Here is a 17,804-nt window from a genome sequence, read left to right on the forward strand (position 1 = left end):
TTACATCTTTATTATACTGTCAGTTTCTTAAATCTGCCATCTCAAGGTTAGAGATTATTCACTTTTCCAATATTGACTGTTTAATAATGAGCTTCTCACTCATGTCATGTTTTCTTTGAAACAGTAGCATGCCATTTAACTTTCAGAGTAGTGCTATTTTCCTATAGCTGTTCTCATTCAAAAGTCTCTGCTCTAGATGAAAACAATACAGAATGGTGCCTGGTTTAATACCTGTATAAAAGAAATGGTACTTGAATTGTTTAATTTACAAGTTTTCTATCTCTCCATATATGTGGTTAGGGAATGAACATATTCTAATGTAAGATGTCATGTCTCAGAGTTACACATTTGGCTTGTCATATAATTTATGAAGTCTGAAGTTTTAACACTGTGGCATAGGAATGGGGAATCATGTGCCCCAGTCCCCAGATGTTGGATTGCAACATGTTGGATCATCAGCCCTAGATATCATAGCAAGTGATGAAGAATGCTGGGACTTGCAGTTCAGTAAGATCTGGAAAACTGTATTGTATAGTAACATAACTAATAAGTGGATGCATTCAGTGTTAAGCAACTGACATCAGTAAAGTATATAAAAGTACTGCTGACAGAGGAAATGTTCTCAATCTTGTCAGGAATATAATTAACACTATAATGAAGAGTTTAGCAGTATCATATATTCTGGTAGAATTATGCAACTTTAAAAGTGCCTAAAAATTCTAAATTATGCTTTTGACAGTTTCATTTTCTATTCACTACTTCATTTAGAGGTGAAGAGTTTCCTTCTTTTTTTCATCTGCTGAAATATTAAAAAAATCAGCAGTGGTATATCAGTACAGAACTCATAATCATGTGAAAAATTCTGACATAAAAGAAATAAAACAATGGTCAACAAAAATAATTACCACATAATGAATCAATATGCCAATTTATGCAAAGACGGCTGCTTCCCTTCTTCAACAGTTTTCACATGGAGTATAGATAGTTATCCGCTGCAATCCCAATTCAGTCCTAAATGTGAAAAGCTGATAAGATCAAAAGAAACACAAGCAGTATTTGAATCTTTACATATAGTTAGTTACAACACAGTTACCTGTGAGAAGAGCATATAACCTTTCTTCACTTTTGCTAGGGACAGGATGCTAGTTCATCTGTTAGCCTCACTACATTTTGGGTTGCCAGTTTTAGTAAAATGCAAAGACAAGTAATATTTTCTTTATCTTGCAGAACATGTTGGGACCAAGTCCTGTTGCAGACTTTTCTGCAATCAAAGAACTAGATACATTGAGTAATGAAATCGTTGACCTACTGAGGTAAGAGTTCGGTTAAAATTGAATGTTTGCATTTAATTGCAAGTAAATTTAACGTATGTGTGAATTTAATATTTGGGTGAGGAAAATCTCTTCAGCTTCTTCCCAGTCCCATCTCTTCCAGCTTCTTCCAAGCAGTTCTTCTGTTGGGTTCTACTGCCTAGCAACAGAACCATAAGATGCATTCCTTCCACCCTCCTCCTCAGATCTTCTAATCTTATTAAATCTGCCAGAGGAGGAGCTATTTATATTTTTTAAGAAATTGCCATTTTAAACTTTAAAGTAACTCATCAAACAATATGTTAATCAAGCCACATTGGAAGAAAAACCTAATGAATTAATAACGATTTAATTTGTTGAGTTGCTTAAATTATTTCAAAGCCCTGTTCGAGATGCTATGCACATTGTCTACTTAGATGGCATGGCAAATTGCATTTGGAGAAAATCAGAAAGTGGAGCAGGAAACACAGATGAGAAGTAAATGATCCTGTTATCATGAGTCATCCCAAATGATTCACATGGTTTCCATTTTTTCATGTTTAAATTACGCTTTCTGTTGTCCATAGTTGAACTTAAATTATTCCTTAACTTGAACTTGATGTAAATATTCTACTGCCTGGAGTGCATTCAGAATGTATATCTGCCTGTGACCTAAAAATAACAACTCGGGTCAACACACATTTTGGAGCCTCAAATGTTAGACCTGATGATTCCAAAAATGGCACCAGTTTTCCCCTATCAGCTCTCATTTTTTAAGTATAAAATATAATCCACCTACCAGTCGCCATTTGCTCACTCATTAAACAAAATCAAAGTATCTTAACGTAGCATTTAAATTAATGTATTTTAAGCACGAAGAAAACATATTAAAATTATATTAAAAAGTGTACACTACATAAAATCTACTTATTTCATGTCAGAATATTAAAATTAAAATGTAAATTTATAAATTCAACCATATATAAGAGACTAACTCTAATGTGGTTTATCCGATGTAATTTTCTTAATCAGCACTCCACCAGGAGCAGACCTAAAAGCCAAGACCCCAAGAAAAAAATCATTGGGCTCTGTAAATGCCAATTCTGTTTTCTAATACAAAATTCATGTGTTATAACACCACCCAAAAAAGGGTAACTAGTGAACATGTGCAGTATTGTCTCACATGTTTAATATCTGCATGAAGCTGCTGGGTGAGATCATTAGGAGTTTTGGAGTTCGATGCCACCTGTACACAGATGACATTCAACTCTTATCACTCCTTTCTCCCTGCTACTAAGGAGGCTGTTGAGGTCCTGAATTGGTTCTTAGCAGCTGTGATGGTCTGATGAGGGCAAACAAAATGAAACTGAATCCAGACAAGACAGAGGTACTCCTGGTCATTCGCAAGGCTGAACAGGGTATAGGGTTACAGCCTGCTGGACGGGGGTTATACTCCCTCTGAAGACACAGGTTCATAGCTTGGGAGTGATCCTGCATTCATTGTTGAGCCTGGAACCCCAGGTCTTGGCAGTGGCCAGAGGAGCATTTCCACAATTAAAACTTGTGTGCCAGTTGTGCCTGTATTTTGGAAAGTCAGACTTGGCCATGGTAGTCCATGCTCATCCTGAATAGACTACTGCAATGCGTTCTATGTGGGGTTGACTTTGAAGACTTCAAATGGTCCAACGGGTGGCAGCCAGGTTCCTCACTGGAGCGGCATACAGGGAGCATACAGCTCCCCTGTTACATCAGCTCCACTGACTGCCAGTCTGTTACCGAGCACAATTCAAAGTGCTGGTTTTAGCCAATAAAGCCCTAAACCAGTGGTTCACAACCTGAGGGTCTCCAGGTCTTTTGGCCTACAACTCCCAGAAATCCCTGCCAGTTTACCAGCTGTTTGGATTTCTGGGAGTTGAAGGCCAAAACATCTGGGGACTCACAGGTTGAGAACCAATGCCCTAGACGGTTCCGGACCACCTTACCTGTCTGAACGTATCTCCCTCTATGAACCACCACTGAGATTGAGATCTTCTGGGGAGGCCCTGCTCTCAATCCTACCTCCTTCACGGGCACAGTCGGTGGGGATGATAGACAGGGCCTTCTCAGTGGTGGCCCCTCAGCAATGGAACTGCCTCCCCAGTGATATTTGATCAGCTCCTTCTCTTCTAGCCTTCAGAAAGAAAGTTAAAACATGGTTATGGGACCAAGCTTTTGGAGAGTAACTGCAGTGCAATAAATGAATATAGAATCTATGCAATGTCTGTGGATTGCGATTTTGGATTATGTGATTTTAGTAATTGATATAATTGTTTTAGATGTTTTAATTCTCTGGTTTTTAATGTAAATGTTTACCAATTGTGTGTTATTTTAAGACATGGAATTGTTGTCAATAAGTGAGACCGCTCTGAGTCCCACTCTGGGTTGAGAAGGGCGGGGTACAAATATAGTAAATAATAATAAAATAAATAATAATAATATCATAGGCCATAATGAAGCATTATCTGTAATACTGCTCCAGTTTTAGAGGCTAGTGAGGACCACATCTTCATGGATTTATTCTAACTCCAAATATGTGCAGTTGGAATCTTTTTCTCCGATGTTCATTACTATATACTTGCTTACTGTATGCTTACTATAAATAGTTTATCATGTTCTAGGTTAATCTTCTTTTTCTGTGAAGTACAGGAAAATAATCTTCATATTAAATCTGGAAAATACGATTTACAATATGAATGAGTTTTTCGATAGTAATACTTGTGTAATGTTTTTGCAAAATACACTGTTTAACATCATAACACTCAAATGCAGAGTATACTATATCTACAAAAGTGCTTTCAAAGTTGTGGGAAGAGATGGAGCTTGTAGACAATAATAAAAACAGATTTTTAGGGGGGGGGGGGGGAACAAAGTATATCCTGACTTGTAAGATTAAACAGCCTATTACTAGCAATGCAGAATTTGGTAAAAAAAATTCTTCCTTTGAATATATTTCTTTATCTGATTTCTGCTATTCATCATTTATTTCACCTTTTGCTAATCATAAACAGCCACACTCAGCTCTTTTGCTATTTATAGCATAGTGTCTTGGCTAGGAACCCATTAGTAATATTTCAGAAAAGATTTATAGGAACAGATGCAAATCTGCATTTAAGATTTTTCTTTCTCTTAAATATTTGGCAAGAGAAAAATTAATTCATTTTATTCTATAGAAGGCTCAGTTAGCAGTCAGGAATGATTAAATGCATACATTTTTTTTACCAAGGAGGTTTAAGGGTTTTTGAGCCTCTTGTTGGTACATTTGGAGGAGATTGAAAAATATGGACTCCAAAAAACTCAGGGATAAGTAGACCTGAAACTTTAACATAAGTTTGGCCTACTTCCAAATGCTAACTGGATTTGTATTTTCCACCTTTGGTGTTATTCTTTGGAAATATTGCTTAATGCTGGTGATCTCTGAATAAGAGAAGTGTTACAACAATGGTGCAAGTCAGCAAAAATGGCTTGAGATCACCAAGGTATGTATATGACACCAAAAAAATAGAAAACTAACTGACTTTTTAAAAAAGAAGGAAAAGAATTAACTGTCCCTCCTTGCGTTGCATTTTTATCCCACTGTAAATTGATCGTATTGTACTTTTAGACACATAATGAGAAGACATGGTTCCCTGGAAAAGACAATAAGGTTCAATGACATTGAAGATCATAGGGGGAAAAGGGCCACATTAAGTGAATCAAAAAAGCCTCACCCCTAAATGTGAATAGCCTGAACAGAGTTATTAATAACCAAATCTCATTGAAGACTCTCATTCATAGGAGAGAGAAAAACAATAGTGGAGGGCTAATTTGTGTGTTGGTTTTGCTACCCTTGCATAATCATAATTGACCTCAGTCTTCATAGCCATGATTGTGAAACTAGGAAATGGCTCACAGGATGGTGTGCTTTCTTCTTCCTCTATTATTACCCACCAGGAAGTTAAGAGCTTAACTATTCTTAAGTGTTATGCCCTCAGCCAGAAATACCCCCAAAAAATCTGAAATTATCCACTTAGGTGGCTGAGATAATGACACTTTCGTTATCTGATGATTCAGTGTACACAAACTGAATTTTTTTAGACTTGAGTCTCATCTCCAAGAAACCTCATTATGTATATACAAATAGTCCAAAATCCAAAACAGTTCTGGCCCCAAGCATTTTACATAAGGAATACTTCTCCTGTATTAAAACAAGAGTTCATATGAATGGGATTTCAGACTGCATACTCAAACTTTCTAGAAAAAAAGGCTTTTCTAAAGGAAAAAGCCTTAACAACATTGTAAAGTAACAATAGGAAACCTTACCATGCCAACTAGATTTGATGCAGTTGATCGAGATGGTTTAAGAAGTGGATTTTAATGTTGAGACAAATGTTTTTAATGTTTTGTATATACATATAATTTATGTCCCGGCATTGAATGTTGGCCGTTTGTATGTTGGGCTCCGCCCTGAGTCACCTCCGGGGTGAGAAGGGTGTAATATTAAATAAATAATCAATTTACCAGTAGGCAATATCCTGTATAGAGTAGGATAAATTCTTTCAGTGAATTCTACAGTGAAAAGGTTATTAAAAATGCAGTGGCACTAGCCCTTATATTAACATAGAAAGTATGTATTGTAATGTATAAAGTGATCCAAGGTTGTTTCATTTATTTCTTGAGTGGGTAGAGTGTAGCTGTCAATGCAGATGATGCTAGACAGCATTTGCTGTCTGCTATAGGCAATGTAGCCAATAGGGGAAAAGCTAGGAGTTGCAGTCTACCAGTATTTGGAGGGTCACAAATTGCTTATCCCTAAAATCCAAAGATCCCTGCTACAGGCACAAAATGTCTTTTTTCAAAAACCTTATGCTGTGGTGTGATATGTGAAGAAAATTAGACTGCATCTTAACATCTTGTCCTACTAGTTCTTTAGCTCATGAGAGCTATTGAGGATATACCGTAGCATGCTGTAAATTGTTCTGCTGCTCTTGCATAAAGGCAAGCAAACCTGTATTGTTAGCTGTACACTTCTGTCTTGTGGCTCCGTGGATCCAACCTGGGACCAGAACCTATCTGATGTAAGCATCCAAAATGGTGGGGGAGATGTGTGCTGTGCTGCTTGTACTTCCCTTTTTTCATATTTGTACCAACACTGTTGTTAGAATGCTAGGAGGGGGGTACAATATGGTGGCTCCTGGCTTGACAGTTGCAAAGATCACACTTACAACAGCTCTGGTTCAAAGAGGGTTAAACAGAAGGGAGCTGATGCAATCCCTCCCCCTTTTTACCAGACAGTTGCTCCATAGCAACAGTGAGATCACTGAAGACAGTCTTTCATTGATTCTCTCTACCCCCCCCCCCTTTTTTTAAAGCTGTTATTTCCACCTACCCATGTATGGGAGAGGGATGTCTTTTGTGTTTTAGTACTTAACATATGTAGACCATTTATTTTGTATAGAAAGGGACCAAAAACAGTATCCTGTCAATTTAACGTTCTATTATGCATTTAAAAGGAGACTCTGGCTTAGGAGGCTGGATAACAGTACCCGGTGTAGCGGATGTTCTTAAATATTCTTGCATTGTTTGCTGGTCATCTAGGGAAAAGAAAACTGTGGAGCAGGATCTTAAAGAGAAAGAAGACACGATCGAACGGAGGAAAAGTGAAGTCCAGGTAAATGCTATTTGAATTTGGGACTTTGGCTGTGTTAAAGCATATTGAAAATGTGTCTCAGAAAGGGAAGTACCCTCTAGCAAGCACACTTGAAGGATTTATATACAAACTAATACCAGTATTATAATGCAAGCTTTAGGAACTGAAACTTGGCTGTGAAAATGTGACATATTATCCTGGCTATATGCTCATAGGATCCATGGTATTAGAATTTTAGCATCATGCAGTGTAACACATTCAGAATTTTGCTTGGGAAAGATAAGTGCCTGCATTTCCTCATATATCCATTAAGGCTACATACTGGAAGTAGTTTCTTAAGACTTAAAGTCCATTTGTTCTAATTGAAATTGCCCATGCGTAAGTGATCATAGACCTGCACGTATGCTGTTAAGGAATTCTCTGATCCATGCCATGATGGAAGTAAACCTTTGAGCATCTAAATTTCTGCATACTGAACAAAAGCAGTTTAAAAAAAACAATCTGCCTGATAATGATTTTTTCTGGTTGGAATTAATTTTAGATGGTTTTTTTCATCAATTAGTAACTGTTGTTTTCTGATTGAGAAAAATTAAAGCAGTATCACATACAAAGCTGTTGCTCATTTTGTGAGAAGGTTTTCTATTGCTATTACTATACAGCAATAAACGCCTTTTCTAGGCATTCTAAAGTATTTTGATTGCCCAAATGTAATTTGTGCATTTTATATTTTTTACATTGTATCTAAAATGGATCTGAAACTGCACTCCTAAAGCATTTCCCCTTGTGGTATGAATACATAATATAGACATCCAGGAATGTACATGATTGTGGAAATTTCATAGTTGCTTTCTAACTGAGGTTTTATTGATAGAAAATGAATCCTAGGATTTAGAAGAGCTCTTTCTCTACCCTATATTGATGAATGTTGTATTCCTCTACATTGAAAGACTAAAGCTGCGGGGGGGGGGGGGGGAGGTATGGGATCTCAAAATGTGTAGATTAGCAGTATAAGCGGAAGGTATGGGATCTCAAAAGGTGTAGATTAGCAGTATAAGCGGACCTTTTCCAATATCAAACTAGGGTGGGTTTGGATTTTTTTGCATTTTTTTCAAGTGAGATAGATGTTGAATATATTTGCATTCCTATCTGTCTTTGTGTACAAGTTGCATTCCTTCCTTTATGTCTTCCACTTGTAAGAATGGTTTAAGGCAGGTATGAGCACCATGCAGTTTGTGGGCCATATGCTCCTTCCAGGCTATATTTGCCGGTGTCACCAACACTGCTGCCTCCACAATGAGTTCCATAGCTGCTGCACAAACCTCAGGGATGTGTACACTCATCTGAAACCCCCTGGAATTGTGTTTCCAGGGGGTTCCAGATGCGGGATGCTGTGAAAATGAGATGTGCACACCAGTGAACTGTATTCAGCATATAACTGCTTGATTTTTGCTGCTGTTATGGCAGAAGTGGCCACATGGCAGTATGTGACCCCAAATGGGATTTTTAGAGGAAATAAAGGATGGGGGGGGGGGGGGAGGATAAAGGTCACCCATTCCTTTGAGAATGTTTTCAGTGAGCTCAAACTATTTCTTCCCATCTATATTTCCTTTTTACATTTTACCTCACAATGTGCCACCATCTGTAATTAGAAAAGCAACTGGATTCAGTGTGCTATTTACCTTCAAGTCATTTTTGACTTACGACAACCCCAAAGTGAACTTACCACAGGGTTTTCTGGGGCCAAGGGTGTCTGACTTTCCCAAGGTCACCATACAGGTTCTCATAGTCTAACAAAGAATTTGAACCCTAATTTCCAAGGTCCCAACACTCAAACCACTACACCAGCACTGCTAACAATAAATAAATATTTATTTCTCATTTCTATAATAAAAGATGGAAGGCAAAAAAATTGCAAACAAATCTCTCTGAAATAGCCTTCTGTAGGTCATACAAAGTCCATTGACTTAGTCCCAAGCTATTTGGTACTACATCTGAATTATAATGTTATTTGCATATTGGACACCGTCTGACAATCTAGACTGCTCGGGCCACCATTTTTCTGGCAAGAAATGGTAAAGCATTGCATTTCCTTTTACTTTCTCCCACTTTTTTTCTTGGTAAAAGCATGCCCTGTAAATTTAATTAACCTCTTTTTCCATATCACTTGTAATCATTTTTTTTCAAATTTCATTTTGTACCATTCCTCATTTTTCAGTGTTCTGCTTACATTAAAAGGCTTAAATCAGTAATATAATATTTTAATCTATATTCTTTTCATTAGAAAGGAATTCATAAAATGTTTGTTTTTGCTTTTAAAAAATCAGGATCTTCAGGATGAAGTAAAGAGGGAGAACAATAATTTGCAGAAGCTGTTGGCTCAGAAAGAGGAAGCAGAAGAAATCCTTAATGGTCTTGATGAGGAAAAAGCCAAGCTAGAAGAACAGCTTAACACCATTCGGCAGAAATGTGCTGAAGAGGCTGATTTGGTAAGCCTTGGCAACTCATTTGTGTAAACCCCCTCATTTTATGTATCTCTTTCCTGGAATCATATTATTATGTTCCTTTTTAGGAAAACAAAGCAGCTGAAATTGGAGAATGTGAAGAATTACTGTCTAAAGATTATTTATTTTAAGATGCCGATTCATAGATTTTTCTTTTTGTCCTGGTTTGAGGACTAGACATGAATAAGCTGAAATGCAGGAATAAAATGAATGAATATAAGTCAAAGTAGAACTAGACAATCTTGCTATAGTTGTGATATGTCTCTATAACTATGTAAGTCAGTGTGCCGTGGATTGGAATCATGTAGCTCTTCAAACCTTCTTGACTGCAAATCTCAGTATTTGTCATCCACATGATGGCTAGGACTGCTAGAATTTTCATTCCAGTAACACCTGGAGGACCTCATGATGATACCTGTCCTTAGTCTGTGCCATCAAAAACTCATTTTGCTGCATACCTGTTAGGTTCCAAGGGAATTCTGTGAATATCTTTCCATTGTAATTATTGTGATAATCAATTAAATCGATATGTATTTAGGTTTGAATGACTCTAGTCTAAAATTCTTGCATCTTATGCTTTTAATTTGCAGAAATCATTTCTGTTTCTAAAGTGACCAAATGTATCTCCAAAAGGAAAGGATAAATGTCTTGCGGTAGTTAAATTATTAAATCTAACAGTCTGCAGACTTGCAAAGTGACTGAAATGGTTCAACTGTAATGTTCATAGTACTTTATAGTTGTAAGAGCAAGCAACGATGTGCCACAATGGATAGAAAATTGCTTTTTAAAAGTAATTTGTTCCCATTGCTTGTTTTGATGTTTAAATAATTGTGTCATTACTTATTACAGTGTTTTAAAAAGAAATTCATTGTGTGGTTCCATATTTTTCATTTACTTTCTATATTTTTTTTTGAGGAAAATCTTAATATTGATGGGAAAAGAATGTAAAACGTGAGAATTTCCCCTAACATCTTAAAAGATACTTGTTACATCGCTTGTCATACTATTTTTGAAATATAGGTTCATTACACTCATAAAAATGGAATTAGTTGATACAAGTAATTATATCACTTGGAACTTACTGCTTCTAAACTCTGATTTGCTGTTGCATATGAGATGAGCAGGCTAGTTAGTGTTTCTGCCAGCAGGGATAGATGAAAAGAAATCAATGTCCAAAAATGAATCAAAGTACAAAGAGCAACCTATTCCTCCAAACTGTGGTTTTGCAGTTTATGGACATTGTGTCTGGACCAATTGGTCAATATGAGATGGTAGAGGATATAGAGCTCAACCTTTCTAACACCGTGACCCCTAAATATGCTTCCTTGTGTTGTGGTGACCCCCAACCATAAAATTATTTTCGGCCTGGCGCTAAGGGGCCCTCACCTGCCCCGCGCCCCTGCCACCCGGCGGGAGCACGATGGAGACGAGGGAGGTCTTGCACAAGGCAAGGCCTTACGCAAAGGGCCCTCGCCTGCCTCGTGCCCTTGCCAGCCAGCGGGAGGCCTCGCGCAAGTTGGAGGAGCTGACCTGGAAAACCTGGTTGTTTCCCTGGCACAGGAGCCGGCAGCCATTTTGGGGAGGCGGAGGGGGCGGGGCCAACCAAGGCTCCTTCGTGACCCCAAAAAATGGCCCAGCAACCCCCCAGGTTGAGAACCGCTGATATAGAATGTTTTTGCAGTACAGCTTCCTTTTCTTGGGCATGCACTAAAATGGTAAACATGCAACAGGCATCTTGGCACCCAAACAAGGCTCATGCTTATGATTTGTAGGATTTATCATCCTGCATGTCTTGCCAGCCCATTGCCACATCAGTACTTGACTCATGGTAACCCTAAGTTGAAGTTTTTACAGCATTTCTTTGAGAAGCTTTGTTCAGAAGAGGTTTGTCTTTGCATTCCCTTGAGGCTAAGAGAAAGTGACTTGCATAAGGAGATCCGATGGATTTCCATGACTGAGTAGGGATTTAAACAATGGTCTGTATAGTGCAGTGCTAAAGTCACTACACCATAGTGGTTCTCCCATGGATAGATCCTTATTTAAAGGCAAATTCCTGTAATAAATGGCATTTTTTCTAGTGGAGTTACTTTTTCAAATGCTGCAATGAAATATATTTCACATATTTAGCCATATGTTTCTCTTGCACTATTTTTGAATGTGGGAGTGGGAAGAATTTAAGCAGTGCCCATATGCTTCAATCTCTGTTCTGCAGATTGCATCACTAAAGGCAGAAATAACTGATCAAGAGTCCAAAATCTCAATATGTAAAGATGACTTGAATAAAGCTCAAGAGGAGCTTAGCAGGCTACAGCAGGAAACAGCAGAGCTGGAGAAGTGTGTGGAGACAGGAAAACTGCAGCTGGGACCTCTTCAGCAGGATCTCCAAGATTCACAAGAAGAAATTGCTTCAGTAAGGATTTCTCTGAAAGAAAATTTTCCCATCTTTTCTTGCATTGCTTTGATTTCTTTACTTGCCACATATTGTCCCTGCAATGTTGGGAATAACTCTAATATTGAAATTGCTGTGTTCCTCAAGGAATATGGGAAGCTTATTATTACTGTATCAGTTTTTAAGTTAGAGAAATTTAAGTTTAAATTGTACATTAAGCATCCTGTAAATAACTGGAAAACATCAGGCTATTTAGAAAAACAAATGTTGGAATTACCACATCTGAAAAAATGGGTTTATATCCTCAAAGGCTCATGCCAATATTTTTTGTGTCAGGAGCAATTTGAGAAATTGCAAGTCTCTTCTGGTGTGAGAGAATTGGTCGTCTGCAAGGATGTTGTCCAGGGGATGACCGGATGTGTTACCATCCTGTGGGAGGCTTCTCTTATGTGCTCACATGAGAAGCTGGAGCTGACAGATGGGAGCTCAACCCACTCTCCCCAGATTTGAATCGCCATCAGCAGTCCTCCTGGCACAAAGGTTTAGCCCATTGTGCCACGGGGACTCCATGCCAAAATAAAAACCAGTTTAGTCATAAAAGTTGCTACCACATTCCCTTTTTTCTCTCCCTCCCTTCCTCCTTCAAATGTTAGAATGTGTGTTGCTGTGAGTTTTCTGGGCTGTATGGCTATGTTCCAGAAGTATTCTCTCTTGACATTTCTGGAACATGGCCATACAGATCGGAAAACTCCCAACAACCCAGGGATTCCGACCATGAAAGCTTACAACAACACATACATTAGAATGTTGTCTATGTCTTAAGATGGACGTATATAGAAACAACCAATGTAGTTTGAAGCTTGAACCTCATTAAATCTGTTACTATGCATTAATTCTGTTACTGCTTCATGTGAAATGTAAGGACCTTCATATTAACAGTAAAAATAAGCAGCATTTCTGGAAACATTTGTTGCTGTGATAATGTATTTTTTTAGGTTAAAATACAATTTTCTCAGAATGTTTTGGGTGTACCATCTAGTATGCCAGATGATGGATTCATGTCATGTGTGCTGCACTGTGTGGATACAACAAAAGCTTTGTTTAAACAGCCATGTTTAACTGTCGCTCCCCATAGCAAGTATTATCAATAGTGTACGTTCAAATGAAAAAAAATGTATAGACACGATTGTCATTTTAATGTAGTCCTCCAAGTGTTTTGGGCTTCAACTCCCAGGCTCCTCAGTGATCAGGGATTGTGGGAGCTGAAGTCCAAAACATTTGAAAACCAGAGAAATAATACTGGAATGTCTGCTATACATGGGAAACTGCAATTATTACTTTTAAATAGTGTATTTAATTTATTATTTTAAAAACATTCTGATTATTCTGATTATTCTTCTGGAAGGCTGGCAGTACTGGTTAGAACAGAAAGTTTTAGTTTAAATTTTGCCAAACATATTTTGCTATATGGCCTTGGAGGTCAATCATTACTTCTCATAGTGATCAGTCCTTGTAGGCCAAATGTTAGAATTAAAGGTATGAACCAGTCTGAGTTTTCTGGAGGAAAGGTGAAATAAAAACATGACATAACTGTGAAACAATGTAATTGCTGCCTCCTAAACAGTATTGAGCCTAGAGAAGACAATTATGCTGGGGAAAGTGGAAGGCAAAAGGAAGAGGGGCCGACCAAGGGCAAGATGGATGGATGGCATCCTTGAAGTGACTGGACTGACCTTGAAGGAGCTGGGGGTGGTGATGGCCGACAGGGAGCTCTGGCGTGGGCTGGTCCATGAGGTCACGAAGAGTCGGAGACGACTGAACGAATTAACAACAACAAACAGTATTGAGACAGTTGGATGCCTTTAACCTCCCCCCTAACCCTATAATTGCAATGGAAGGGGTTGTATTTGAAATTTTCAAGTTAGCAGACTTGTTCTTGTTTACTATTGCATCTAAACAGAGGCCAAATGTCTGATCCAAGAATAAGAGCACTAAAATGAATGCCACAATGCAACAAGATATTATATATACTTCATTATTGCAGCAATTGAGCAATTTCAAAACTGCTATTACATGCAGAGCTATTTGTGTGTGACTATATTTATTAGTCGCCTGGAAGAGTAAAGAAATTTGGAAAGAAATAAATAAAGAGAAAGTTGATTAGACTTGGGGGGATTCATAAGATTTGGGAGACATTTTGCCACATTTTTCATTTTGCATAGTAAGCAGAGAACTAAATTCTGAAAATAGGCATGTATAACCTAAATGCATGACAGGGTTAGAATATTACACTTGCTATTTTTATTCTCTTCTGTGCTTTTAATCGGTTTGTTTTTCTTCACAGGTGCAAACGAAACTCTTTGAACTCAAAGAGTTGGAACACAGCCAGTTGAATTGGGAAGCTCAGCCACCCAGCACACTACTTAATGGGAATGCAGATCATTGTAACCTCAGTAACAGCAGCAGCGAAACTGCTAACTTTAACGAAAATGTTGAAAGAGAGTATTCAGCTGATGCCGAACAAAGAGATCGTGACTCTCCTGTAAGTAGTGACAAACGGATGTGATTCTAATTATAAAACTGGATCAATTCAAGCTTCGAATTTTGTAAACACAACAAACCCATCAATAATGTTTCTGTTCCAAGTACGTCAGTGCTTACTTCATAGAAATGTAAATATGGATTGCTACATTGGTTAATTCCCTTAGTCATATGTCGCCTACAACCAAATAATTACTACAGTTGTCAGTGAGGACTGATTGCACCAGCTTAATTGGCTCTCTTCTTTTCACATTTGCAGTATTAAGCATAGACTCCCTTCTCCAATTGTTCAGAATTTCAGTTATTTTACATTATTTGGATATGTGTGTTTGTTTGGCACTTAGATACAAAGTTCAGCATGCTTTACCATCATATTTGCAGAATTAAGCACCAAAGCTGTAAAATGTCTAAGACCATACAATAGTCTTCTTTTTTCAAGGACAATCACAAGTTTTTGTTACTCCATGTTTACAGTGTTGGTCCACAATTCAGCAAAATGCAATTTTTGAAACAAGGGTTCCTCTGTGGCATTTGTGACAATGTTACAGTGTAATTAAAAGAGAGATTTTCTCTGTCACCTGATATTAGCTATGGGGAAAATGTGCATTCTCCTAACAGCTAGAAAAATAATGCTGTTTTTGCACAAAATAGTTTAGGGTTTGCTTTTTTGATTTAGTGCTCTTTCTATTTATAATTCTTCATTGTTTGAAGGAAGGCAACATAGTTCCATTTATACAATATGCTTTCCTGGCTGCATGTGCAGATGGCGTACAAGCTATGCCTTCTCTGGTTTACTTTTCATATTGATTAAATGAATTAAAGTAAATGCTGTTGATATAGTCGGGGGGTACATATTGTGAATTATGACTTCAATTCCAAAACAGCTGCTTAGCAATTCAGCAAAATAGCATCCCCCAGCTCAACCAGTGTCCTCATACAGATTTATTGGGTGGCAGCTGTTGCAAGGAACTGGCTTGATCTTCTGTCAATCAAGATGGAACTGACTGATGTTTCCACTCTCTTCCTAACAGTTATCTCTTTCCAGGAACAAGACCATTGTCTTGATTCCACTTTGCATTGGAGATCACTTGTGGGATGAGTGTGGAAGTATCACTCTCAATTGACAAGAGAGAAGACCCTGCTTCTTAAACTGTGGGTCCTGACCTCAAATAGTGTCCCCTTAGCTCAATGTTGGAGTGAAAACAATGGCAACTGTAAAAGATTTCTGAATTTCACCTATTTACACAAATTGGTAGCAACAAGGTGCAGTGTTTACAGTGGACTTTGCAGAAGATGCTTCAGCTGTATTGTACAAAAAGAAACATCAGCCTATTTAGCCAGACTTGGAGATACTAGAGGTATTATCAGTAAATGTTTGATTTTTTATATTTATTTTTGTATACATTTATACCTGGGTTCACAAAAAACCTTCTCAGGTGGGAAAAGTTTAAGAATCCCTGATTTAAGACAGTTGGTGTCCTGTAAGTCTGGATTGGGAGACTTTCACATCCCCATTCTCCCTACTGTATTGAATATGAATCACTCACAAATGCATGATTCTAAGTTACACATTCATAACTGCAGTTGTGAATTCCAGTCCTTATTTTTTAGTGCATGTTGCTTGAGAATATACATTGTTGCATATCATAACCTGGCAAGAAACTTCATATACATTATTTTACCTCCCCCTGCCCCCAAAGTCCCAGAACAGTCAGGAAAGAACAGATGTAGAAGGAGGAGAAGAAGTGAAAGAGGCCTTGCCACCAGATGTTACCAAAAAAGTAGGTTTGAACAATATTTTAAAATACAAAGTGGTGTGATAGTATGGCATAAGTTTAATGTCTGAAATCTGTAGGAGATGGAAGTAAATATGAATAATTGAAAAAAAATTAAGTGCTTGGATTAAGAGTTTATCCTTTGTGAATGGGAAGAGGACAGATTTTGCCATTTCCTTCCTTCCTCTTGCAAACTCCTTGCATCATACCATGTTTTGTTTTGTATTGTTTTGTGTGTTTTTTTTTTCAAAGTCTTTTATTATTTCAAAGCAGATTTTTAGACTAATGGGGGTATATTGAAGTCAGGTAAAATCATGACTCCATCTGCCAAAGTCCATAAGTGGGAGGTTCTCCAAACTCTGTTAATGATGATCAGTTTCTAGTGGCTTGATTGTTTTTGTTCTTGTGTATAGTCAAGTCATTTCTAACTCATGGTGACACTTCTACACTTCCATAAAATCCAGATTATCAAAGCAGATAAACCACATTATCTGCTTTGAATTGAATTATATGAGTCTACACTGCTATATAATCCAGTTCAAAGCAAATAATTGGAGTTTATATGGCAGTGTAGAAGGGGCCTCAGATTAGCTGTTCTATCACAGGGTTTTCTTGGCAAAACTTGTTTATAAGGATTTTGCCTTTGCCCTTTTCTGTGGCCAAGAGAGTACGATTTGCAAAGATTCATCAAGTGAATTTCCATGGCTGAATAGGGATTCAGACCCTAGTCCCCAGACTCCTAGTCCAGCACTTAATCAGTTGGTTCACTGTGGCTTGATTATAATTTGGGAAATCTTGTCCTTTTCCTCCTTGGTTCCATATTTTTTTGCTGAAGCGCTACGATTATGATAATGATTGTTTTTTGACCTTGTATGTCTTGTATAATGTGTTTTAATTGCTTGGATATTGTTGTGATAACTTGTATTATGTAAACCGCTTTGAGTCGCCATTTTGGCTGAGAAAAGCGGTATAGAAGTAAAGCAAATAAATAAATAAATAAATATTTAGAACAGGAGAAATGCCAGTTTTCACAGGGTGAATGTACATTGCAAAATAAAAATAAGATTTCTTCCCTCCTAGGAAGATCCTTTTGATGAAGATTCCCAGCAGCTTCCTGAACAGATTGCAGAATCTAATTTAGACTTCTTTGAATCTGACCCCTTTGTTGGAAGTAAGTAATCTCTCCTTTCAGGAATTTGCTGATAAATGTTAAGGATATTTAACATTTAGCAATGCCTTTATAATAGTACAAATCAAGATGCTGAAATACGTTGGAATTTGTCAAAAATAAAGTTAAGTAACTGCCGTGGTTTTAAGAGGATTTCCCCCCTGAAACTTTTAGCACATACACTATGTACATCTGGACTACAGATCTCCATATAAGCAGAATGTATGGAGGGTGCATACCTTGCTGAGAAACAAAATGGTTCTTTTGGAGAAACAGGGCTTATTTGTGTACTGTCAGTTTTGATGGCAAACCCATGATGACAGGATTGACTCTTGGAGATCTTGGTAAACTTCAGTTTCCCCCTCTCTCATGTCTAATAGCAAAGATTTCATATTAAAAAGTTTTCTCATTTCTAATACTCAGCAAGTTTACAGTAAAATTGTGTAAAATTATACAAAAGTGTAGAGTAGATAAAT

The 17,804-nt window shown here is 37.6% G+C and overlaps 1 protein-coding gene across 2 annotated transcripts in view; it reads left to right on the forward strand.

The window, feature by feature from the left end:
- The window catches only part of EPS15 (epidermal growth factor receptor pathway substrate 15), a 71,463-nt gene that overhangs the window by 36,793 nt on the left and 16,866 nt on the right, over nucleotides 1-17,804 (forward strand). For both annotated transcript variants that reach the window (XM_060773489.2, XM_060773490.2), the window contains exons 12-18: nucleotides 1,228-1,313; nucleotides 6,903-6,975; nucleotides 9,279-9,440; nucleotides 11,668-11,865; nucleotides 14,189-14,386; nucleotides 16,086-16,166; nucleotides 17,241-17,331. In XM_060773489.2, coding sequence (XP_060629472.2) covers nucleotides 1,228-1,313; nucleotides 6,903-6,975; nucleotides 9,279-9,440; nucleotides 11,668-11,865; nucleotides 14,189-14,386; nucleotides 16,086-16,166; nucleotides 17,241-17,331 — 889 coding nt within the window. The remainder of the gene's footprint in view (nucleotides 1-1,227; nucleotides 1,314-6,902; nucleotides 6,976-9,278; nucleotides 9,441-11,667; nucleotides 11,866-14,188; nucleotides 14,387-16,085; nucleotides 16,167-17,240; nucleotides 17,332-17,804) is intronic.

The sequence above is a fragment of the Anolis sagrei genome, chromosome 4 (assembly GCF_037176765.1).
Source record: "Anolis sagrei isolate rAnoSag1 chromosome 4, rAnoSag1.mat, whole genome shotgun sequence".
Classification (NCBI taxonomy): domain Eukaryota; kingdom Metazoa; phylum Chordata; class Lepidosauria; order Squamata; family Dactyloidae; genus Anolis; species Anolis sagrei.